This window comes from Brassica napus, chromosome A7 (genome assembly GCF_020379485.1).
Source record: "Brassica napus cultivar Da-Ae chromosome A7, Da-Ae, whole genome shotgun sequence".
NCBI lineage: Eukaryota > Viridiplantae > Streptophyta > Magnoliopsida > Brassicales > Brassicaceae > Brassica > Brassica napus.
In genome coordinates this window covers 19,607,641-19,630,055 of record NC_063440.1, presented here as the reverse complement: position 1 = coordinate 19,630,055, position 22,415 = coordinate 19,607,641, and the positions used below count along the sequence as shown (strand labels likewise).

General features: G+C 35.6%; 5 protein-coding genes and 1 long non-coding RNA gene across 6 annotated transcripts; 5 read left to right on the top strand and 1 right to left on the bottom strand.

Annotated features, from left to right (window-relative positions):
• Positions 1-8: 8 nt before the first annotated feature.
• Positions 9-1,113, top strand: LOC106353472 (ubiquitin-fold modifier 1). Its single transcript, XM_048735747.1, has 4 exons — positions 9-223; positions 298-395; positions 637-669; positions 886-1,113. Exons 1-4 carry the CDS (start codon positions 156-158, stop codon positions 957-959), a joined length of 273 nt encoding a protein of 90 aa, XP_048591704.1. The 5' UTR covers positions 9-155; the 3' UTR covers positions 960-1,113.
• Positions 1,114-1,342: 229 nt separating this feature from the next.
• LOC106353471 (serine/threonine-protein kinase MPS1) lies at positions 1,343-4,516 on the top strand. The gene is made up of 6 exons (XM_013793230.3): positions 1,343-1,720; positions 1,897-2,286; positions 2,404-3,227; positions 3,302-3,502; positions 3,591-3,752; positions 3,815-4,516. Exons 1-6 carry the CDS (start codon positions 1,570-1,572, stop codon positions 4,277-4,279), a joined length of 2,193 nt encoding a protein of 730 aa, XP_013648684.2. The 5' UTR covers positions 1,343-1,569; the 3' UTR covers positions 4,280-4,516.
• Positions 4,517-7,039: 2,523 nt separating this feature from the next.
• LOC125576241 (protein phosphatase 1 regulatory inhibitor subunit PPP1R7 homolog) lies at positions 7,040-7,925 on the top strand. The gene is made up of 2 exons (XM_048735746.1): positions 7,040-7,435; positions 7,525-7,925. The coding sequence occupies exons 1-2, from the start codon at positions 7,148-7,150 to the stop codon at positions 7,789-7,791; spliced, it is 555 nt and encodes a 184-aa protein (XP_048591703.1). The 5' UTR covers positions 7,040-7,147; the 3' UTR covers positions 7,792-7,925.
• Positions 7,926-7,960: 35 nt separating this feature from the next.
• LOC125575565 (protein phosphatase 1 regulatory inhibitor subunit PPP1R7 homolog) lies at positions 7,961-9,024 on the top strand. The gene is made up of 4 exons (XM_048735578.1): positions 7,961-8,248; positions 8,338-8,568; positions 8,637-8,705; positions 8,851-9,024. Exons 1-4 carry the CDS (start codon positions 7,961-7,963, stop codon positions 9,022-9,024), a joined length of 762 nt encoding a protein of 253 aa, XP_048591535.1.
• A 47-nt stretch (positions 9,025-9,071) lies between these two features.
• On the top strand, positions 9,072-9,825 carry LOC106357611. Its single transcript, XR_007314646.1, has 3 exons — positions 9,072-9,184; positions 9,272-9,406; positions 9,526-9,825. It is a non-coding gene; the product is annotated as an uncharacterized LOC106357611 (long non-coding RNA).
• An 8,158-nt stretch (positions 9,826-17,983) lies between these two features.
• On the bottom strand, positions 17,984-21,795 carry LOC106353470 (nitrate reductase [NADH], clone PBNBR1412-like). Its single transcript, XM_013793229.3, has 3 exons — positions 20,635-21,795; positions 19,889-20,262; positions 17,984-19,449 (listed from the first exon to the last, which is right to left on the bottom strand). The coding sequence occupies exons 1-3, from the start codon at positions 21,665-21,667 to the stop codon at positions 18,124-18,126; spliced, it is 2,733 nt and encodes a 910-aa protein (XP_013648683.1). The 5' UTR covers positions 21,668-21,795; the 3' UTR covers positions 17,984-18,123.
• Between the last annotated feature and the right edge of the window lie 620 nt (positions 21,796-22,415).

The following is a 22,415-nucleotide window of genomic DNA, read 5'->3' as shown; positions in this document are numbered from 1 at the left end:
TTAGCAGGGCCTAAAATGGGCCCAAAAGAAGCCCAAGTTAAAGTTGAAACCCTCCCTCTTTGTGCAAGTACGCGTCGTTGAAACGCGAAGCACCATTTCCAAATTTTTCACCGTGCAAGCCTAATCTCCATCTCCTCGCACCCTTCGCCGGAAAGATGGCAACTGGTGGGAAAGTATCCTTCAAGGTCACCCTGACCTCGGACCCTAAGCTTCCTTTCAAAGTGTATGCGACTGATCTCTGTTTTTTTTTTTGATCTGCTCGTGACTTGTGATTGATCTCTGTTTTTTTTTTCTCAGATTCAGCGTGCCGGAGGGAGCACCGTTCACGGCGGTTCTGAAATTCGCAGCAGAGGAGTTCAAGGTTCCTCCTCAAACCAGCGCCATCATCACCAATGGTACTTCTTTAAAACGCTCTCGATTATGTAGCTTTAATCGAATTTAATCTGAATCTGAGCATTCCCTGTTGTGATTTTGAATTGATAAAATTCATTCATGTGAATTTGAAAAATCTTCAGCTAAATTGTGCTCCTTAGATCATCGTCGATGAGGTTATAGTTTCAGATATTTTCTTCACTTATTGATTAATTTCTGCTGATTCTATCCACAATACTTAAAAGATTTCTCTCATGTGTGCAGATGGGATCGGGATCAATCCTCAACAGAGCGCAGGTATTTTCATAATTCCTAGATATTTTAAATTGTTTGGTTCCCTATCTATCTCTTACTTGTTGTGTATTCTTTAGTAGCTTCTAAGCTTATTATTAATAATATCTGTAAGAAACTAGGAGTAGAACCGTTTCATTATTTATTCTTAGTCGGGTATATGACTTTTCATCATATATATATATATTTCGTGAAAGTTAATGTGTTAGTGTTTGATGTCAGGAAACGTGTTCTTGAAGCATGGATCTGAACTGAGACTCATCCCGCGTGATAGAGTTGGAGCTGCGTTTTGTTAATTGATCCCCATGAATGCTTTAAGCAATGAGTGAGAAACTAAGTGACCTACCTTAAAAAGAAGAAATAAAAAAAAACCGAACTTATTGAAATGGTTAATGTACAACTCTTTTTTTTTTCTCTTTGAATAAAATACACATGTGATGTTTACATCAAGTTTAGTGATTACGACAATTTGATCCAAGGTTAGATACATATCCATGTATGTGAACTATAGTCTATAGTACCCGTCTCTATTCAACGTGCATTCTCGATTGTTTGTTCTTGTCTGCTTCAGTGAAGAGATTTATTGGATCCTTATTGGGCTTATAAATATAGTTAATATTGCTGCTGGCCCAATAAAGGCCCTCGAATGGTAGTGGAATTTTAAATTGGAGGAGAGAAAAAGTAGAAGCGGCAATAAGGGGTTCGAATCTCAAACACATTCTCTTGGATTCCTCCACTCGTGTAGTCTGAAGAGAGAGAGAGAGAGAGAGAGAGAGAGAGCTTCTTCTTCGGCGGCCATGGGGAAAAATTGAAGCTTGAAATCAACTGCTGCTGCTTAGTGGTTTTGGGCTCAGAAGAAAGCAACAAGGTTGTATAGCAAAACGGAGATGCAGTTGAGATCCAGAGATGGAAAAGGAGGAGGATGCTAATCTTCCACGGGATAAACCTCCGAAGAGTCTAGCTCGACCCATCTTAAACCACGAAACCTCTTCTTCTTCCTCCTCTCCTGAGCTAATACGCCATCTCCAAGCCGCTTTCAAGCGCCACCGTCCCCTCAGTACTCTCTCTTTCTCTCTCTCAATGTCAGGAACTTTGATTTGAACTGATTTTAGGGTTTAAAATATTCAATTTAGGGATTTTGAGGAAGCTAATTGTTGTTATGTTAGCTGTTTGTTCATTGGGTGCTCTAAAAATCCTTCCTTTGCCAACTGATCTTCCCCTATTTGTTCGTAGATAAGATGCAGACAACCACTATAGGTCCTCGACGAAGTGTTGCTGCCCAACGACAACCTTCTAGGAGCTCTACAGCTGATGGGCAGAGACCTCAGGATGTTGTTTCCCTCAGTCAGAGTCTCGCTGCCAATACATTATTGACACATGATTCAAGAAACTTACCCTCTTCTTCTTCTGCTGCTGGTGGAGAATCCACCGAGAATGCGTCTATCACAACATGTTCAGTTTCAGGAACTGTTGATCATATGCTTGGTGGGAGTTTCAACCAACAAGATAGGCAGATGGATTTGCCGAAGCCCTTAAAAGGCAACCTGGATATAGGATCTAGGAATGAAAGTGTCAGCACAAAGGTCCAGTCTCTTGTTAGCAGCAGCACCCTCACATCTAATGGTAATGCATGTAGTACCTGAGAGTTGGAAACTTGTCAATTATTCTCTCTTTGGCCATGTTTACTGTTTTGGTTGTTGAGCTAAGAATCTTATATTAACCTCACTTTTAACCTGGCAGATATGGAATGGGATGCAACAAATCAGGCTGCAGCATCAAAACATCAGAATCTCCAATCTGTTGATTCTGAGATCAGTTTGAAATCTGAATACAAGGTTTCATCTTCCTTGGCAAAACTTGGAGAATTTCGCAACTTCTTGAATCAACCTGCATCTCAGTGTTCTGTCATGGGGTCATCATGTGCCACAACCACGTCAATTCATTCCTCTTCAGCTCCTATGCTAAATGCGACAACCCAAGTCTCTCGTTATCCGGGTGCTGTTCCAATTCCAAGTCAAGGGAACTTGGCTTCTTCTCGTCCTTCTTTCAAGGACAGCGACATTCTGCATGCCAATAAAGATGTCCCTTTACCTGAGATGCCAGCCTCAGCTACTGATCAAGAAGTAAGAGTCAAAGAGACAAATATGTCTAAGCAACAACAGTGCACTACAGTAGTTGAACCTCCAACTTTAAGTCGTGGGAGTGATGCTACTGCTCGTGTAACCGATGACATGCTCACCAGTGTTAGCTCACAGCCGCAAAAACCAGATAAGCTTGAAAAGGTCGCAAGTAGCAAAGGGACATCAGCGCCTCGTAAACGAAACTACGACCCAGACTTGTTCTTTAAAGTCAATGGCAAACTCTATCAGAGGCTTGGCAAGATAGGAAGTGGAGGAAGCAGTGAGGTCCACAAGGTTATTTCATCAGATTGTACCATATATGCGCTCAAGAAAATCAAGCTCAAGGGTCGTGACTACGCTACAGCATATGGGTTTTGCCAGGAGATTGGATATTTAAAGAAGCTGAAAGGGAAAACCAACATCATTCAGCTTATAGACTACGAGGTACATCATTCTCTTTTAGCTTCTAAGTTGCATGATTGAACACTTTCCTCCACCAACTCTTTTTTTGCAATTAGGTTACAGATAAGGCTTTACTCCAGGAGGTATTGAATGGCACGATGAGTAACAAAGATGCCAGAGTTAAGGATGATGGGTTTATATATATGGTACTAGAGTATGGAGAAATCGATCTAGCTCACATGCTGTCTCAAAAATGGAAGGAAATCGAAGGATCAGACCGGACTATTGATGAAAACTGGCTTCGGTTCTACTGGCAGGTTCTTACACAACCCATCAACTTGTTTCTTTTTGGTCTTGTTACAATGATATTACAGTAAGCATCGTATTAATTGAGAAAAAATGCAGCAAATACTTCAAGCTGTGAACACCATACACGAGGAACGCATTGTCCACTCTGATTTGAAACCAGCAAACTTCCTTCTTGTCAGAGGCTTCCTGAAGCTTATCGACTTTGGTATCGCTAAGGCCATCAACAGCGACACTACAAACATCCAACGAGATTCACAGGTAAAAATCATCCACATGTTTCTACTAGTTTCATCATCATCAACATCCTCTTAATGTGACAGGTGGGGACATTGAGTTACATGTCACCAGAAGCATTCATGTGCAACGAGAGCGATGAGAATGGGAACACAATAAAATGTGGAAGGCCATCAGATATATGGTCGCTTGGTTGCATACTATACCAAATGGTATACGGAAGAACGCCTTTTGCAGATTACAAGACCTTCTGGGCAAAGTTCAAAGTCATAACCGATCCAAACCATGAGATTACTTACAATCATCTCTCGAACCCTTGGCTTGTGGACTTAATGAAGAAATGTCTAGCTTGGGACCGTAACCAAAGATGGAGAATCCCTGAGCTTCTCCAACATCCTTTCCTTGCCCCTCCTATCCCACCTGAGCCTCGAGTCGGAAGCAGCAGCATTCAACTGCTTAGTCACATAGCTGAATGTTTTGGTAGTGATGTCAGGGTTTCGGAACTTTGTGCTCAGCTCAAGGATCGGCTACGAGTTCTTGGTGGAGAATAGAAGTGAGCAGTAGTTTTTAATCACGGTTTTATTGGATCATGTAAATTGTTATGTTACCTTGATAGCTTTAGAGAGAAGACTTTCTATTTGTTATTGGTGTCCCTGCTTGATTTCTTGTAATGGAATGTATCATTTTGGTTGCTTCTATTTTTCTTGTTTCAGCAGATGTAACCTTTTGAGTTCTCTCTTTAGCAAACAGGTCAATCCATTACCATACGATGTCTTTTTCCCTTTTTATTCATTAGATTAGCAAACGAGGTTTACTAAGACACATCATTAGATTACAATTTTCGAGATTGCAATTTTTATTTTTGGTTTAATATGTTGATGAAGTCAATGTATGTGCTAATTACATCTATGGTCACTCAAAGTATTCTTATCAAGTTTGTAAACATTTCCAATACATATATGTAAACTAAATAACACTGTGTTATAAGCGCAACCAACCGTATCCACAAACTCCTTGAACCACACCAGTCAGAACCGATCCTTAAACGAACAAATAAATGGATTGGAGAGATGATTAGTGGTACATAAATGTGATCGGGTCTAATATGTATCGATTAGTCTATCTCCCTGAATGATATATCAATCTCAAAATCGTTTGGTCTCATTTCTTGTGATTCTAATTCGATTTGGTCGTTATATTTGTTCCCCCCATGATTCGTGTGTCATATATCTCATTTCATATGTTTTTGTATCATCATAGGTTCATAAAATTTCTTCAGTAGACTTTATAGAAATAGTTTACATTAGGATAGAAAACTAGTCATGAAAGTTAGTTTGGAATTGGGTTAAAACTTAAATCTTGATCCATTTTCTGAGGATAACAAATCAAACAAGAGACTAGGGAAGCTAGAGAGTATTACAGAACAAGAACAACTTCGAGCTTACTTGGAAGTTCGCTACTTCCTCTGCAATGAAAACTACAGAAAGACCATAAACCTCAGCAAACCATGTTTGCTTATTTGATCAATTTCATCCCAACAGTCTTAGACTACTGGCTTAAGGGTTTTACTTTCAAAGAGCTTTCTTCTTTTTTTCATTTGAATAAAAATGAAACCAACTCCATTATAAATTCTAAAATTCAGTATCCAATCGCTGGCGGGGTTTTCAACCAAACATAGACACATCTCTCCTCTCTTTCTTGCGTCTGGGGCTCATATTTCGCTTATTGGACTTTAATTATTTCGTGAGACTTGGTTTTAAAATGAAATATAGAGTTGGCTTCAATTTATTGAGAGAGACCTTGCAGCCCAACATGCTACGGCACATGCATTAATATTATACAATTTTACTAAAGTTAGTTTTAGGTGGACTTAAATTTTCTAAATGCTATTTCAACTTTTTTCCTTATGAATGTGATTTGAGAAATGATTTTTGGAGTTTTGGCTTGGGTCCTAATGTTTTTGGGTCCAGAATTAGCTTGTGTTAATACCAAAAACATTTTTCTATCGGAATTCGAACTAGAAATACCTTGGTGAAAAGTAACTTGTTGCATCGTTAAGATCTTTGTAGTCAAATGGTCGAATAGCCAACTTACTGTAGGCTCTTTCGACTGGAGTGTATAGTATACAAGTAATAATACAACATGTAAGTTAAATCAAGAACAAAGCAATATGGTTTTAGACTTTTAGTATTGCACCTCGGTAGTCAGCCGTAAAGACTTTAAATCCAATCATTATAAATTTTGAATATATTATTGTAAATTTAGTTTGGATGGGAGATGGAACAAAAGTAGTTTTCCAATGTGGAATATCCACCTAAAATTTGTCATTAAAATAAGTAACAAAAATGTGAGTTCCACTAAAGAAAATTTGATCTCCGAATAATTCAAATAGTTGTACAAAGTGGTTCATTTTGTAAAGAAAAATCAAGAAACACTAGTAACATTGGACACTTTTCATATTTAGAGTTGTGCAAGTGGTTCTCTCTTTGAAAATATGTAATATATCATTTCAGTTTTAAATAATGTAAAATTATAAAATAAAGTATCATTCATTACAATTAAAATAAACTTTTAATTCATCATTCTACTAATATGTACTTTAAATCTATTTATTTATAAGTTTATCATTGTTCTAATTTTTTTTTAAATTCATCATCAATTATATATACTTAAAGTAAAATATTTGTTATATATAAAATATTTATTAAAATTTATTATATTTATGTTGGTAATAGAATACTACTTCACCAAAAAATTATGATTATTTTTAATCATCTAAATATATATATATGTTCAAAATAGCGAATATATGTTTAAATTAATTTTCTATTATATTTAAATAAAATATTATATTTATTGAATTTGTAAATTATTTATTAAAATAGCTAATTTTAATTATGATAAATAAGTAATAATATAAATATAATATAACTTATTTTAAATTTGTAGAGTATTGACGTTTTTTTTTTCATTTTCACCATTCAAATATATTTTAAAACCGTTAGATATTTTTGATCTACTCTTGCAATAGTAGATAGGTTTGATCCACTCTTGTTTTTAGATCTGCAAGTGCAACACTATCAGATTATCTGTTTCAGAGGTTATGTAGGAACCCAATAATGTTCATTACTAGTAGATTGAAGTTTTCGGAAACGTTAATGACTTTAGCACTTCAACAAAATCAATATAATGCAAACCAAGTTTATGTTAACTTATCGCTTGCTTATGAAAGATAAGTTTTATTAAATAATAACAAGAGAACGTACGGATCTATCATCATCATCATCATCATCATCATCATATACTAAAAGGTGAATATGGAGTGTTTCTAGCCTGTCCACGTAGGATAATATATTAGACCAATCAAAACATTCCAATAATACACGCTGGCAAATAAAAAAAAAAAACTTCGACGCAAGATGTATATCACGAGGCTCTCACTTCGTGCTCTTCTTCTTCACCTTTCTTCACCATCGTTTCAGTTCTCCCGATCCAGAACCCCCACAATCAATACTCCACTACATCTCGATTCAATTGAGTTACCTCCGACGCTAAGTGACCTGGATCTCACGGTGAACCGTTTATCGGAATTGGACTCGAGGATCGCTCACCTCTCTATGCTCAAGAAGCTTTCTCTTCGCCAAAACCTAATCGAAGACTCCGCCGTCGAGCCTCTCTCTCGCTGGGACGCGTTGTCCGATCTCGAGGTGATTATTATCATCCACTCTCTGATTCTGCGAATTTCACGAATATGATCTCTCGAGGCCTTAAGATTGATCGTCATTTGTATATGTAGGAGCTGATTCTCAGAGATAACAAGCTAGCAGAAGTACCAGATATAAGCATATTCTCAAGGCTTTTGGTCTTTGACGTATCTTTCAATGAAATCACTTCGTTGGAAGGATTATCAAAGGCCTCTAGCACGTTGAAGGAGCTCTATGTGTCTAAGAATGAAGTTTACAAGATTATGGAAATTGAACACTTGCACGACTTGCAGATTCTTGAGCTAGGGTCCAATAGATTGCGGGTTTGGATTTGTCCTGATTACTTTACAATGTTTTAGCAATGAATATGAAAGCATTGAGATTTATTCAGGTGATGGTGAATATGGAGAGCTTGACAAAGTGAATATGGAGTGTTTCTAGCCTGTCCACGTAGGATAATATATTAGACCAATCAAAACATTCCAATAATACACGCTGGCAAATAAAAAAAAAAAACTTCGACGCAAGATGTATATCACGAGGCTCTCACTTCGTGCTCTTCTTCTTCACCTTTCTTCACCATCGTTTCAGTTCTCCCGATCCAGAACCCCCACAATCAATACTCCACTACATCTCGATTCAATTGAGTTACCTCCGACGCTAAGTGACCTGGATCTCACGGTGAACCGTTTATCGGAATTGGACTCGAGGATCGCTCACCTCTCTATGCTCAAGAAGCTTTCTCTTCGCCAAAACCTAATCGAAGACTCCGCCGTCGAGCCTCTCTCTCGCTGGGACGCGTTGTCCGATCTCGAGGTGATTATTATCATCCACTCTCTGATTCTGCGAATTTCACGAATATGATCTCTCGAGGCCTTAAGATTGATCGTCATTTGTATATGTAGGAGCTGATTCTCAGAGATAACAAGCTAGCAGAAGTACCAGATATAAGCATATTCTCAAGGCTTTTGGTCTTTGACGTATCTTTCAATGAAATCACTTCGTTGGAAGGATTATCAAAGGCCTCTAGCACGTTGAAGGAGCTCTATGTGTCTAAGAATGAAGTTTACAAGATTATGGAAATTGAACACTTGCACGACTTGCAGATTCTTGAGCTAGGGTCCAATAGATTGCGGGTTTGGATTTGTCCTGATTACTTTACAATGTTTTAGCAATGAATATGAAAGCATTGAGATTTATTCAGGTGATGGTGAATATGGAGAGCTTGACAAAGTTAGAAGAGCTGTGGCTGGGAAGAAACCGTATCAAAGTTGTGAACTTGTGTGGGCTCAGATGTATTAAAAAGATTAGCTTGCAGAGCAATCAATTGACCTCTATGAAAGGATCTGAGATGTGTGTTGTTTTACTCTTACCATCATTTTACTAAATCTGATGCATTGAAAAAAATATATGGACAGGACTGTGTTGCTCTTGCAGAGTTGTATCTGAGCCATAATGGTATCTCAAAAATGGAAGGCTTGAGTGCGTTGGTTAACCCACGGGTATTAGACGTGTCGAACAACAAGCTCACATCAGTTGATGATATTCAGAGCCTCACAAAGTATTTCACTTTTCCTTTTCTTCAGGACTGACTTTTTTATTTTGGTGATTTTTTGTTTGTTTATGTTATGACTTTTCCTTTACCTGTAGGCTGGAAGATTTATGGCTTAATGACAACCAGATAGAAATACTTGAAGCTATCACAGAAGCTGTTGAAGGCTCTAAAGCTAACAGCTTTCCCGGATTCTCCATGTAGTTAGTCATTAAAACCCTTTTATTAACTTATTTTTTTCTAACAATATAATATGACTTCTGACAATTTGACTAATCACTGTATAGAAAATGGATGCTAATGTAACTGCAAACTGTGTTCATCCTGGAATCGTGAGAACGCGTCTCACAAGAGACCGAGACGGCCTCATCACTGATTTTGTCTTTTTCTTGACCTCTAAGCTTTTGAAGTCCGTTCCTCAGGTATCTAAGTCAAATCAATATTTGATCGATTTTCATTTATAAATCATATATTTAGAATTATCCAAACTAACGTACGACATCATAAAAATAACTTACTGATCCCTATTAATTATTTATAGGCAGCAGCAACGACATGCTGCCTAGCAACGAGTCCGAGATTGAGGAACGTGTGCGGCAAATACTTTTCAGACTGTAATGAAGCTCGGACTTCTAATCCGGATCGTGCAATCTTAAAGCTCAGAGACTGTGGACTGCTTCTGAGTTGTTGGTCACTCCAGCTTCCACTCCCGATGTTTATCAAACCTTTAACTACTTTTTAACCAACGATGCTATGTATGTGTAAAGCCTTTCCAAGCTTCTTGGTTGTGAAATGTTTTAGATCATTTGGAGGAGTAATAAAGTTTATATGTTATCACTAATCACATATATAGATTGAAGAAAGGCAACACAGGCAGATATAAACATTGGCACGCCAATGTATGTACCACAAAGACAACTATTAAGTTATCATCATATTAAAATCTAGGGGGCATTAAGCACATGCCTAACAAAAAAATATTTAAAACACACTGTGTTAGTGTTATCGTCTAAACAAGAGTTTGTTTTTAAGATTTTTGTAAGAACATAATTTTTTTTAAAGATAATATTGGCTTTTTAACATGCTTTTGCATACTCATTGCATAATTATATGCACTTGCAAGGCATCGCCAGTCCTATATTATACTCAAATTTTATGTAGTGTTTCCAAATCTACAGAGTGATGGTCTGGTTTATATGATTTAAAGACTAATTTTTGGTGGTGTTTTAAAAAAAATTGGATTAGTTTGGTTTGTGTTTTATTTTTCTTTATAATGTGTTTCCATAAGCTGGTTTTGAGAAAAATAAATTTTTTTGTTGTTTGATATTTTTATTCAGTTTATTTTTTTATCATAAAATAGTTTGGTTTTGTAAAAATAACCGATTTAAATCATCTATTTTAATCAGAAACCATGTAAAGCAATTTCATTTCTCTTAATTCCGTTGATATTTGATCGAAAAACATTTCTTAACCTTTAGCTAAAAATTTTAGTTTTCAGTCTCCTTGATAAAAGAATTTTGGTTAGTGTATCAAATCAATATTGTATAGCCGTAAATTAATTATACAAATGAAATTATTTATCATTTGAAATAAACAATGCAAAAAGCCTGTATATATGTCAGTTTATATTTTTTTAGAGAGGGCAGAAATTGAAAATGTAAAATCAATAATTCTAAATACATAAAAAAAGTTTTAAATTAAATGTAGATTTAACAATTGTTTTGTATGAAACAAAAGATTTTAGCTGAAACTTAAGAATATTGACTATTCATAACTTTCCGGTCATTTTAATAATAAATAAACAACAAAGAGTAAGGGGTTGATTGGTTGTTCTGTAGTTTTTATTTTTGTTTTTATTTTAGAAAATAAGTTGTGAATTGTTTTGCTTCGGCTTTAATTGTTTTGCTATATATCTATTTTCAAAGCACTAAATGAAATCTTTAGAAAATTTGATTTTGAAAACTAATATATTATTTTTTTTCAAAAAAACTTTATACTATATCTTTAATTTTAAAAGATAAAATATGATTGTTTTAAAAATAAAATTTTTAGAAAAAAGTGGATTTCTAAAACATTTACCACCATTACCAATCAACCTCTGAGTTTATTCATTTCAAATTCTTTGGAGAACATAATAAATTAATTTCTGTATTATTAGTTATGTTTTTGGTAGTCAATTTTGAAATAATACATATACATGCTTTTATAAAAAAATAAACAAGCTAAAATTAATTAAAAATTATAAGAAGAAATTTATCCGGGCGTAGCCCGGACAAAGACCCTAGTTATAGTAAAGTAGTTCGCTACCTGCAAAATATTCGTCCGTTTATGAATTATTTACATGTAACGTGTTTGATCGTATACTACGTCAGCTTTGAAGATTTAATATATTAAAAGTGCACTGAGATATTTAAGGTAAAATTGGAAAAGATGTTCAATATAATATTCAGTGAAATTGATTCAAAAGATACAAATGTAACAAGAAGATCACTTATGGAGGTAAAGTAACCCCAGATACTCAACTTAGTAATAAGTTTTGTAGGATTACTGAGGAAGCAAAATCTAATGAAAATTGAGCTAGCTTCTAGTTTTTTTCTTGGCCGCTCACTTCAATGTTGGGTCTTTTTATCTTTAAATCAGAAACGAATTTTATCACCTGATAAACAGTTATTTATTTCGCAATAAACTGCCAGATTTTCAAATAAAAGTTAAGAAAGTTAGCTCTAGTGAAAATTCAACCTTTAGATATGTACTTGTTTATTTTACAACCATATACAGATTTTGATTAAGGTTGCTTTTTGCGAGTATTATTTGCATACAACAGTCGCATGTAAACTTCAAAAGTGTAGTCATTTTTTTTTTTTTTGTAACTTAAAAGTGTAGTCATTTTCACGAAGGAAACTTGAAAAGGTTGCCAAAAGGATACGATAGTGACTCGGACGAGTTATTTAATCACGCAATATATTTATATATTTGTGGTCTCTATTACATTTCCTTTCTCACTCTGTCATTGCAAGAGATATTTTCATATTCACGTCGAATCGAAGAGCGTCTGATAATAATAATGTAAGAATAATTTAAAGAAGCGTTTTAGTTTAAAACGGTAATGAAAGTCAAAAAAGAAAAATTGACAAGAAACAGTTTCTTATTTTTTAGTTAAAAATTAAGAAATAATTTTTTATATTTCCCTAAAATTTCTGCTATAAAAAACCCTGAATAATAATGTTTTGTGATAAAATCAAAGGAGAATTTGCCGGATATTCATAAGGACCAACAAAATGAAGAATATAGTCATGCTACAGTAAATACCCACAGAAAATACAGGTTTGGTCTAAAATTTCCAAAAAGAACCTCATAGGCGCCTGTGCGTGTGAAAGCAGACAAAAGAAAAAAAAACTATGTGCTTAATTGGATTATACCAAACCTGTACATTGAACAGTCTGTCACTTTTATATCGGATGCGACCGCTATACTATACTATCTGTAATATAGTATGGCCACCTTGTTTATGATTTGGCCATCCTAATCTCTTTTAACTTGCCAAATTCTTGCGTATTTTATGAAAGTTAGCGTCAATGTCTACAATTACGAAGATTTACTGTCCATTCAGACGCGGTATAAATGGGCATATATGAAGCATGAGTTACATGTGGAGGCTAAGAAGATACTTTGTGGGGAGGGAGGCAACGCAACATATATGTCTGAATGTGGTTTGTGGGAATACAAAGGATCTAGACTATACTATATGAAGTGTAGTATGTACCAAAATTGAAAAAACCGAATATACATTTCTTTCCCCGTTCCAAAGTTATGTAGGTTCTGCAATTGATCAAAGATATATGGATAATAAGTGGAGAAGTTAATGATTGTGGTATAACAATCAGCACGCAACCCCTCAATATATTGAAGTGAGAGATAGAATATGTAAAAGATAAAAGAAACACAAACATAAATAAATTTGTACATATACCTATCTTGGAATGTTAAGACACACACCGCAAGTTTTTAAACAAACATGGTTAGCGGATAAAAGTTACAATTAAGGGAACCATAACAATGGTACAACAAACAATGTACTGTGATTATAAAATAGAATAGAAGAAGAGACGAAGAGGAGATGATGAGTGGCGACGGTGTTGGACGACAAAACAATGTAACTGATCAAGTAGTAAACCAAGAAGAATCAGGAAGCAGAGCAGGATAAACAAATTGCAAAAGAAGAGAAAGAGAAATGTATACTATACTCTAATTTAAAAATAGTATGGAACATATGACATAAGATACTGTTTATCTTCCCCAATTCAATACATCGCATTATTTTTCATCTTCTTAAAGAGATTGATTCACATATTTACCTTATTGTCAATGAAATTGTTGCTTGACCCCATAATTCTCAATCATACTGGACTTACTGAGATTTAATAGTCCAAAACATAGAGTTTCGTAACTTTTAAACTTATAATGTGTCCCTTATGCTATAAATCATCATGGAATTACTTTGATTGGTTGGCTTGTGCTCTGCATTCGCTCGAGCCGTCTTGAAAATAGAAGGTCTTATGTAACCCTAACTTTGAAGAGCCAATTGATGTCGCTTTGAACAACCGTTACTCGTCGAGTCAACCCTTTTTCCTTTCTCGCGAATAATCGTTCTTTTCACTTTCCAGTTTCCAGATTAAAAAAACGACTTTCAACCTTTCACGCGCAGATAAGGGTATTGTTGGAATATTTCATAAAATTATACAAAATATCGTAGCATACAAATTGTTATGATTATATAGTTAATTCTTTTTTGGCTATGTACATGTAGCCTAACTGCCCCTAGAATCAACTCTTAGGTCAGACGTATATATTAGATGACAAAAGTACAATTTGGACAACTAATAGACTTAGCTAGGTTTTAACTTTTAATAGGATTAGTCCTATAGACTATAGTTATTCTGAGCGATTGTGACCGAAAAACAAAATATGCGAAAAAGAAGAGCGTCGTGCCCAAATTTTCTTAGACATGTCAATACTATTATATGTTTTATTGGCAACTGGCAAAACATATAATTTATTTTTACAAATAGTGTAAAAATATTTATTTTCTCAAGTAATTAGTATGACTAATTGTCTACAATTTTAATATTAAAGTCAAACCTGTATTGAAATACTTATTAAAATGCCAGATTAGATTTCCGTACAATAAACTATTTTTACTAGGATTTTTCCCCACTAGTAGGATTAAGAAATATGTCGATAATTATATTAGATTATCCCACTTGGAAGATGAAATAACTCCAACGACTGCGGCAATAGAGATCTAGTTAATAACTTAATATATATCCCAATGTAGTTGGAGCCACTCCCAATGCTCTTGGAATCCCATAAATCTTTAAATAATCCCAATATTCCTTCAGTTGCCTGTTGGCTGAGAGCTACTTAATCAGTACAATAATAGCGTTAGTACAATATTGTAAGCGATTGTAATAAACAAATTAATCGGACTAATTGGCAATTAGTGGAGTAATTGGGATATAAGACGCCTTAATGACCCTGGTCATCCTTTCGTCTGACTCTTAATAGCTATAAGGGACGTCTTTGATGAACTTAATCTTCTTATTTTAATGGTAATAAAGTAATGGAAATATGTACTTAATGATATCATAAAACGACAAAATTTAGACTCAAAATCATTGAGCTCAACCGGTTCCATAGATGTTATTTTTATCGCAAATGTTCCTGAAAAAGGGGAAAGACAAAAGCCTTAACGAGTGTAACAGTTTAATTTTATTTATTTATTTGGTGGTTGCATGGGTATGATAAGAAATAATCTTATTTTATTTAAGAGATAAAATTTGTTTATAATTTGATTCTTTATTTCATGGAAAATGTGGATTATTGACGTTATGGGTCTGGTACATAGCCATAGAAGGAGGTGGTCTCAGCAAGACGTAGATGTTAGAGAATGGACACTTGTGCGAAACTAGCAGCAAGCCATGGAAAAAGATTGTGGCCTCACTTCAAATCAAACAACATCTCTGTGGATGACAAAGAAAATATATACAAGACAAGTGATGACTTTAATGTAATGTTATAACGTCGATATTATTTTCTCGTGGTAACGAGGAAAAGGATGACGGATAAGATGACGATATCAACGAAAAAACGGTGGTCATGGCTCATGAATGAGACTCGTGAAATATTACATTTTTTTCTAAATTTAGTTGGATTTTTCTTTATTGGAGGAAAAAGATTACACAATGAAAAAGTTGTAGATTAAAAGGACTATATATATAGCTCTGTTATAATGAGTCTGATTTGATTAAAGAGTAATTGCTTATCTTCAAAATTATTTCATACAAGAAGAAATGTTTTTTTTGAAATGTCTTTAGTTAAATGTCTATTTTGTGGTTTTTCCATTAGAATTCAACTACAATAATCGCGTTTTTAACCATTGTAGAGTTGGTTCTGGATCGGCCTTCTCGATCCAACTTGTGATAAAAAAAAATTTCTTACAACAACCATTTGATAACCGAAAAGAAAAAGTATAGAAACAATATTAATAATTTTCTGTAGGTGCAAAGCATATTTATGCATGACTACCACTTTAAAAATTTTGCACTGATCATTTGTTTAATGTCGACAAAAAAGCACTGATCAATGTTTAAGGAAATAGTTACTTGGAGGACGAACAAATAGCTCTTCAAATTTCAGACGTCATTATCACAAGGGACCGAGGTAAGTAGAGAGACACATGACATATATAATTTAGAACTAAGTACAACTTAATTATATCACGAATAAAGACAAACCACAAGATGGGCCGGGGGTTTTATATATTATCAATAGAGAGAGCGTTCGCACTTGACCCTTGTGAGCACGAAATAACGTCTCGCCATCTCCGCAGTGGTCGGGACGTCCCTTTGTTACGGGGTCGCGGCTATACGTTTTCTTTTGCCTACCTTCTTTGTTTTTTCCTTTCTTTTCATTTAATTTTATTTTTCTTTATTTAGGAGTAGTTTTTAATGGTCTAAAAGGTAACTACGTGCCACATGCATGGCCCTACGCCTTTGACGAAGTCTATATAGAATAAATGGGAAGACTTTTAACTTGAGATAACTTTAGAATTTAACTTCTTCTTTTCTTGTCGGCCTTCGAATTTAGCTAGAGAAGCACGTACATAAGTAGCGAGAGATGGATGTGTTAACAATATAATGTAACAATAATAAGTAAAGATAATCAAACTCAAACGCAACGTATTGCTTTTTATTCTCCATTAAAACTTTTAAGATGCATAATACATTGTTGAATGATTAGACACCGTGATATATATTCTATGACGTTTCAATAGGTATGATGTGTTCTTGGTAATTTTTAACTTTATTAAAAAAATTGGGGCCAATAATATTCATAGTCTATTTTATAATTAATTGAATAATTCTTAATTGATATTTTAATGATATATTTAAAATTGTGTATTAACTTAAGAACATTTTAAATTTCGGATACCAAGAAAATTTTGCAAGTACAATGATATTTTTACGATAATAACTGAGTTGAAATTCATGATCTTTTAGTTATCATTGATCATGTATTATCTTCGTACTTAGAGCATTTCCAAGGGTATTCTATTTTTTCCTCTATAATTTACACTAAAATAGAGTAACTCTATTATAGAGTTGAATTTGCTCCAATGGTTCCCTCTATAATAGAGTTACTCTATATAGAGTAAAATATAGAGTAATCTTATTTTTTTACTCCAAATATAGAGTAAAAAAAACAAGAATACTCTATATTTCACTCTATTATAGAGTAACTCTATTATAGAGTGAACCATTGGAGCAAATCCAACTCTATAATAGAGTTACTCTATTTTAGAATGAAATATAGAGAAAATTATAGAGTACCATTGGAGATGGTCTTAACTATTCTGGAAAGACTTATTCTTAGGTCCACCCCCTAGGGTGAACCTCTAGGTTCACCAACCAATAAGATTGTTTTATTTTATATTCGATATCTTTTAAAAAAGGAAACAAAATATTGTCAAATTACATTATGTTTTTAAAATTAAAAGGTAAAAAAAAATAGTAATAATTACAAAAAATAAAATTTTACGTCGTCAGCATAACATTAAACCCTAAATTCTAATCCCTAAACTTTTAATCCTAAACCCTAAACCCTTGGATAAACCCTAAACTCTAGGATAAATCCTAAACTCTAGGATAAATCTTAAACTCTAAATCAAAATCACTATATAGTATATACTAAAACATTCAAGCGTTTAGGGTTTAGGGTTTTAGTGTTTTTTATTTAGAGTTTAGGATTTATCCAAGGGTTTAGGGTTTACCCAAGGGTTTAGGGTTTATCCAAGGGTTTAGGGTTTAGGATTTAGGATTTAGGATTTAGGGATTAGGATTTAGGGTTTAGTGTTTTGTTGAAAACATTAAAAATATATTTTTTTTAATTCTTTTTTCTGTAACTATTATTTTTTTTACTTTTTTTTTATTTTAAAAACATAATATAATTTGAGAATATTTTGTTTACTTTTTTAAAAGATATCGAATTTGAAATAATAAAATCCTATTGGTTGGTGAACCTAGAAGTTCACCCTAGGGAGTGAACCCAAGAATGACTCTTTTGGAAATATTTGAATACTTCCATTATTAGCTCTTGTAGAGTATCAATGTAAATTGCGTACAAACCACCTTGTGGGGACGAATCGAAACTCTATTTTAGATCTTTCTATCTTTTTGTATCGAATCAAACACTGTCGCACCATTCGTCTCCCTTAGCCGATAAATAACAAATGTGTAACTGGTTTGAACTAAACGTGTTTTGTATGTTTTTCTTTCTTGTTCTGTTCACTGACAACTGAACGAAACACGACCGCAAGTGGTAACTAATTTGGCACTAAGCGTTACACGACAAACGATTATCAAGCGTGACTAAATGAATAGCACTTGATGTGAACTATAACAACCCTGTAGACAACTAATAGGCATTAATCAGAGATGATATAATATGGAATATAAAATCACATAAACGCAATTTTTACATTATACATTTGGAATAGAAAAAACTCTAACAAAAACACTCAAGAACCATTTATTTACAATAGCGATACTTCTTATTGAATTTCAAATTTCCAATGCAAATATTAGAAGATCAGAAGATCTTCCTTCACGTTGTAACCCATCTTCTCAAGATTGGGCTGCAATGCAAACTGAATCATAGGCGGTGGTCCACACGCGAGGGCGAGCGATTCGCCTTCTAAACCTTCAGGGACATGTTCTCTAAGCACAGCTTCTGTAATAAACCCGGTGCTGTAGTTCCAACCTTCTTTTGCTATTTCAACAACGTACCAAACCTTAAGCCTGTCCTTATGCTTATTAGCCCACCCTTCTAGCTCTTCTCTCACAAGAATATCATCCTCGGTTCGATTTGCGTAAACCACAAACATCTCGGTTTCATCCTCTGGATCACTCAATATTGATTGAATGACTTGGTAGATAGGAGTAATGCCTGTTCCTCCGGCAAGCATGGCTAGTTTCTTGGCAAACTTAGGTTTGCCGTTGACCATGAAGTTGCCTTTGCCTTGGTACTCGATGTGTCCTAATGGACCTTTGATGTTCAAAACCGACCCGATGGGCAACGAGTCTAAGTGCTGTGACATGAGTCCTCCGTTAGGGAATCTTGGATGAACGTCTTTGAAGTAAACTTTGACGACCAAGTCGATATGTCCAACCGCGTCAACCGTGCTGGTCGGAGTATAGGCTCTAAGACAGAGTTTGTCGTTTATGTTGGCGCAGAGAAAGATGTGCTTCCCCACGGGCAGACCAAGCTGCTGATCTTCTGATGGTAATGCGAACCGGAACCTACGTACGTCATGAGAGATAGAAGTCTTCTCAATGAGTGTGACCGGGACTTTCTCACGTGGGTTGACTAAAGCTATGTTCTTTGAAGGAGCTAGCTCTTTGATAGGAGCTAACAAAGAAACTGCATTTGAGCCACCGTGGACTGATACATTCGGGGAAGAGTCGTAGCCGGTCGTGATGAGTTCACCGATACGGTAATCTTCTAGAAGCTTCTTGGCTTTGTCTGAATGAATAGCTTCAAACTCTTCGGTGCAATCAGTGCCCGCGTTGATGAGGATCGAGTCTGAGCCTCCAGGGTGGTCTTTCAAGAAACGTGTGCAGTCATAGATGTGACCGTGGACAATGATCCATGCAGACTCAACTGAGTTGTGTTTTCTAACTTCGGACATTGAGTACATCTTTGCGGAAGTGTTCATGAAAGGTGATGAAACAGACTTCTTGAGAATAGGGTTTGACTCTGAGGATATCTCAAGCTGACGTTCCTTTGCCATCCACCCACCCGACTGGTTTCCGGGTCGGGTTGGGTGTTCGAAAACAATCCCTATCTCTCCTTTGTGAGGCTTGCAGACGTTGGTTTTGATCCTGAACCAGCAATTGTTCATCATGCCCTGTTTAAATACAAGTCAACGTCATTAGTGCTTTGAGTCAAACATCTAAAAAGTATAAAACAGTGTCTTGCTCGTGATTAATTAGCTGGAGAGCATGGACTTTAATCCAAGACTTTTCAAAGTCTTATATATATTTTCAAATGTGTTTCTCAAATATAATTGCCCGCATGAAGGGATGGATTTATAATAATACTTAACCACTAAGCTGAACTGTACAACACAATTAAAGAACTTTTCTTGGTTCCATATTGGTAGGTAACACGTTTAGAAAATATCATCAACAATAGAACTGTAGTTCCAGCTTTGTAGGACGAAGACAAATACAAATCGAATTGTTTATACTAAGTATGGGATTAAACTAATAACTCTAATTAATCAAATCATTAAAAAAAAATATAATATATCTTAAAAAATTAAAAGAGAGAGAAAGAAAAGTTACCATGAGGTTCCAGATGAGTTTATCAGGCTGGGTGTTGAAAGACTCGTCCCAGGCTCGAACCGCTACGTCTTTGGCACTAAGTAGATCAAGAACCTCGACGTCAAGTGACCAGAAACACCAGCACCAGAACTTGCCATACTTGTTTGGCTTCTCTTGGTGGTCAAGGTCACACACACTCCATGTGTCTCCTCCATCCAGAGTCACCTCCACCCTCGTTACCTTCTTCCCTCCTCCAGAGTAAGCATAGCCTTTTAACGTGTACGGCTTCTGAGTGGTAAATGCATTAATAGGCAAAATCTCTTGGTGACCGGGTGTGGTTATCACCGAGTTTATATTAAGCTCGTTGATTATGTATTCCGGCTTGTACCACCATGCTGTAACACAAGAAGGTAATAAATATTAGTATCAAAATAATTAGTAAAAAAAATTAAATATAAAAAAAAATACTATGACAAAAATAAAATACAAAATTTTCCAAAATATTATTAACTAACTAGTAAAATAAATACATCACTCTAAATTATTACTGTAACCGGATTCTCTAAATACTAAATTCTAAACATACTCACTAACTCTAAATTCAAATATAAAATAAATAAAAATATTTTTGAGATTTACTATTTTGATTTTTTTATTTTATGTGCTATTTTAAAATAAAAAATGTTTTAATGTTATCTTTGCGATTTCTCAAAATATTATTACCATGTCTCTTATAGTAAAAAGGAAAGAAAGGTAAATTTATTTACCTTCTGCATTTGCCAGTTCAGCATCGACAAGAGAAGGTAGAACTCTATTGTCCTTGTAATGATAGTAACTGTCGGATTCTTGAGGCGTGACGATGATACGTTTCAACCATTTAACCATTCGACCACCGATGAAACCGGGTACGATGATCCGAACCGGAAACCCGTGATCCGGCGTGAGAAGCTCGCCGTTCTGCATGTACGCTAATATGATGTCTCTCGCAGGATCCATCGCCATCTCTTTCTTAATACTCGTTCCGTACTTCGACCCGCCGCCTCCGGGAAGATCCTCCGCTCCTTCAAAGCAGACGTTGAGCGCGCCGCCTCTCCTACTGTATATCCCGCATCGACGGAGGATCTCACTGAGAGGAACACCTTTCCATAGGGAGGTGGATACTCCGGCGGAGCCCCAGTTGAAACCTATCGTCTGCTTCACCATGTTCTGCTCTTTCCGGCGGTTACCGGCGCATACGAGAGTCACCGGAAACTCGCGGCTGGGGAACTCGGAGATAAGCTGCTCCATGGTGAACTTCGCCGGACGCTTGACGAGTCCGATGATCTCAACGGTCCAGTCCGACCAGTCGGCCTTTGGGACGGTGCCGTGGTTGCGGACGTAGTGGAGAGGGACGGGAGTGATGAAGCCGTGGTGCATGAGGCGAGGGAGAGGAGGCTCGGCGTTGAAGGGGTGTTTTCCCGTGAGACGCACCATAGAGGAGTTACGGTGGATCCAGTTGTCAGCCGTGGATTCGTCTCGCGAGTCTAGGATCGACGGTTCTACGTCGCTGTTGGATTTGCGTATCATCTCCTTGTAGTATGACACGTTACGGTTGTGGCTCTCGTCCTCGTCGTCGCTGGAGTCATAACTGTGTTCCACGACGTCGTTTTTGGTTTCTCTGACAACGATCTTTTCGGTTGGAACGGATACGGTCTTGTTTTGGTGACGTGGAGAAGGAATGGGAGGAGGTTTGAAGGAGCGAACAACGCCGTTTATGGCGGGGTTGAGGCGGGGGTAATGGCGGTTATCGACGGTAGCCATGGAGAAGCTATTGAATCGGTGAGAAGAGAGGAGAAAAGTGTGATTTGTATTTCTTTTTCTTTAACAAAATTAAAAGTTATTCTTTGTTTTTTCCCCTCAGTTTCTTTGGTTTGTGTATAATATGGCGTTATAGGGTTGTATTTATAGGGTTATTTACAAGATGAATAAATAAAATAATGAAAAATTAAATGTGAGGAGAAATAGACAAATGTGAGTTTGTGTGGTCTTTGAGTCGGTAGACCCACCTGCCTAGATCCTAAGCTACGGCCTTTAAGGCGGGATATTTATGATTTTTCTACATCATTAGAGCAACTCCATTGGTGAACCTCTTAAGAGAGGTTCTTAGCAATTTTTATTTTTTTTTTAATTAATTTTGTAAAGTTAAGGATTTCCAATTTTTTGGGTGTCTATTGGTGAACTCCAAAGTGAGGTTCTTAGGAATAAATTAATATTATTTAATTTATGAAAAAAAAAGTTATGTTTATTGAAAAAAATATAAAACATACAATAATTATGATTGTTGGTTACCAAATTTTGCAAATATATTCTCAATTAAATCGGTCTTCAATCGTTGATGTTTCCTTTGGTCGCGAAGTTCACTCCGAATGGCAAGTATATTACCGAGATTTGAAGGCATGTTTGTAGAGAACGAGAAATCTACCTCTGAACTTCTGCTTGTTTCTCCTTCTACGAATTCAGATATATCGTATCGAATGTATCCATCTCGTTCTTCTTCCACTATCATATT

Excerpts from the sequence above, each read along its gene's own strand:
- LOC106353471 (XM_013793230.3), top strand. The coding sequence starts at position 1,570 with ATGGAAAAGGAGGAGGATGCTAATCTTCCACGGGATAAACCTCCGAAG. Across the intron at positions 1,721-1,896 it reads CAAGCGCCACCGTCCCCTCA|ATAAGATGCAGACAACCACT; the intron begins GTACTCTCTCTT and ends ATTTGTTCGTAG. Across the intron at positions 2,287-2,403 it reads CAGCACCCTCACATCTAATG|ATATGGAATGGGATGCAACA; the intron begins GTAATGCATGTA and ends TTAACCTGGCAG.
- LOC125575565 (XM_048735578.1), top strand. The coding sequence starts at position 7,961 with ATGTATATCACGAGGCTCTCACTTCGTGCTCTTCTTCTTCACCTTTCT. Across the intron at positions 8,249-8,337 it reads ACGCGTTGTCCGATCTCGAG|GAGCTGATTCTCAGAGATAA; the intron begins GTGATTATTATC and ends TTGTATATGTAG. Across the intron at positions 8,706-8,850 it reads GAAGAAACCGTATCAAAGTT|GACTGTGTTGCTCTTGCAGA; the intron begins GTGAACTTGTGT and ends ATATATGGACAG.
- LOC106353472 (XM_048735747.1), top strand. The coding sequence starts at position 156 with ATGGCAACTGGTGGGAAAGTATCCTTCAAGGTCACCCTGACCTCGGAC. Across the intron at positions 224-297 it reads CCTAAGCTTCCTTTCAAAGT|ATTCAGCGTGCCGGAGGGAG; the intron begins GTATGCGACTGA and ends TTTTTTTCTCAG. Across the intron at positions 396-636 it reads CAGCGCCATCATCACCAATG|ATGGGATCGGGATCAATCCT; the intron begins GTACTTCTTTAA and ends TCATGTGTGCAG.
- LOC125576241 (XM_048735746.1), top strand. The coding sequence starts at position 7,148 with ATGTATATCACGAGGCTCTCACTTCGTGCTCTTCTTCTTCACCTTTCT. Across the intron at positions 7,436-7,524 it reads ACGCGTTGTCCGATCTCGAG|GAGCTGATTCTCAGAGATAA; the intron begins GTGATTATTATC and ends TTGTATATGTAG.
- LOC106353470 (XM_013793229.3), bottom strand. The coding sequence starts at position 21,667 with ATGGCTACCGTCGATAACCGCCATTACCCCCGCCTCAACCCCGCCATA. Across the intron at positions 20,263-20,634 it reads TGAACTGGCAAATGCAGAAG|CATGGTGGTACAAGCCGGAA; the intron begins GTAAATAAATTT and ends CTTGTGTTACAG. Across the intron at positions 19,450-19,888 it reads AACTCATCTGGAACCTCATG|GGCATGATGAACAATTGCTG; the intron begins GTAACTTTTCTT and ends GTATTTAAACAG.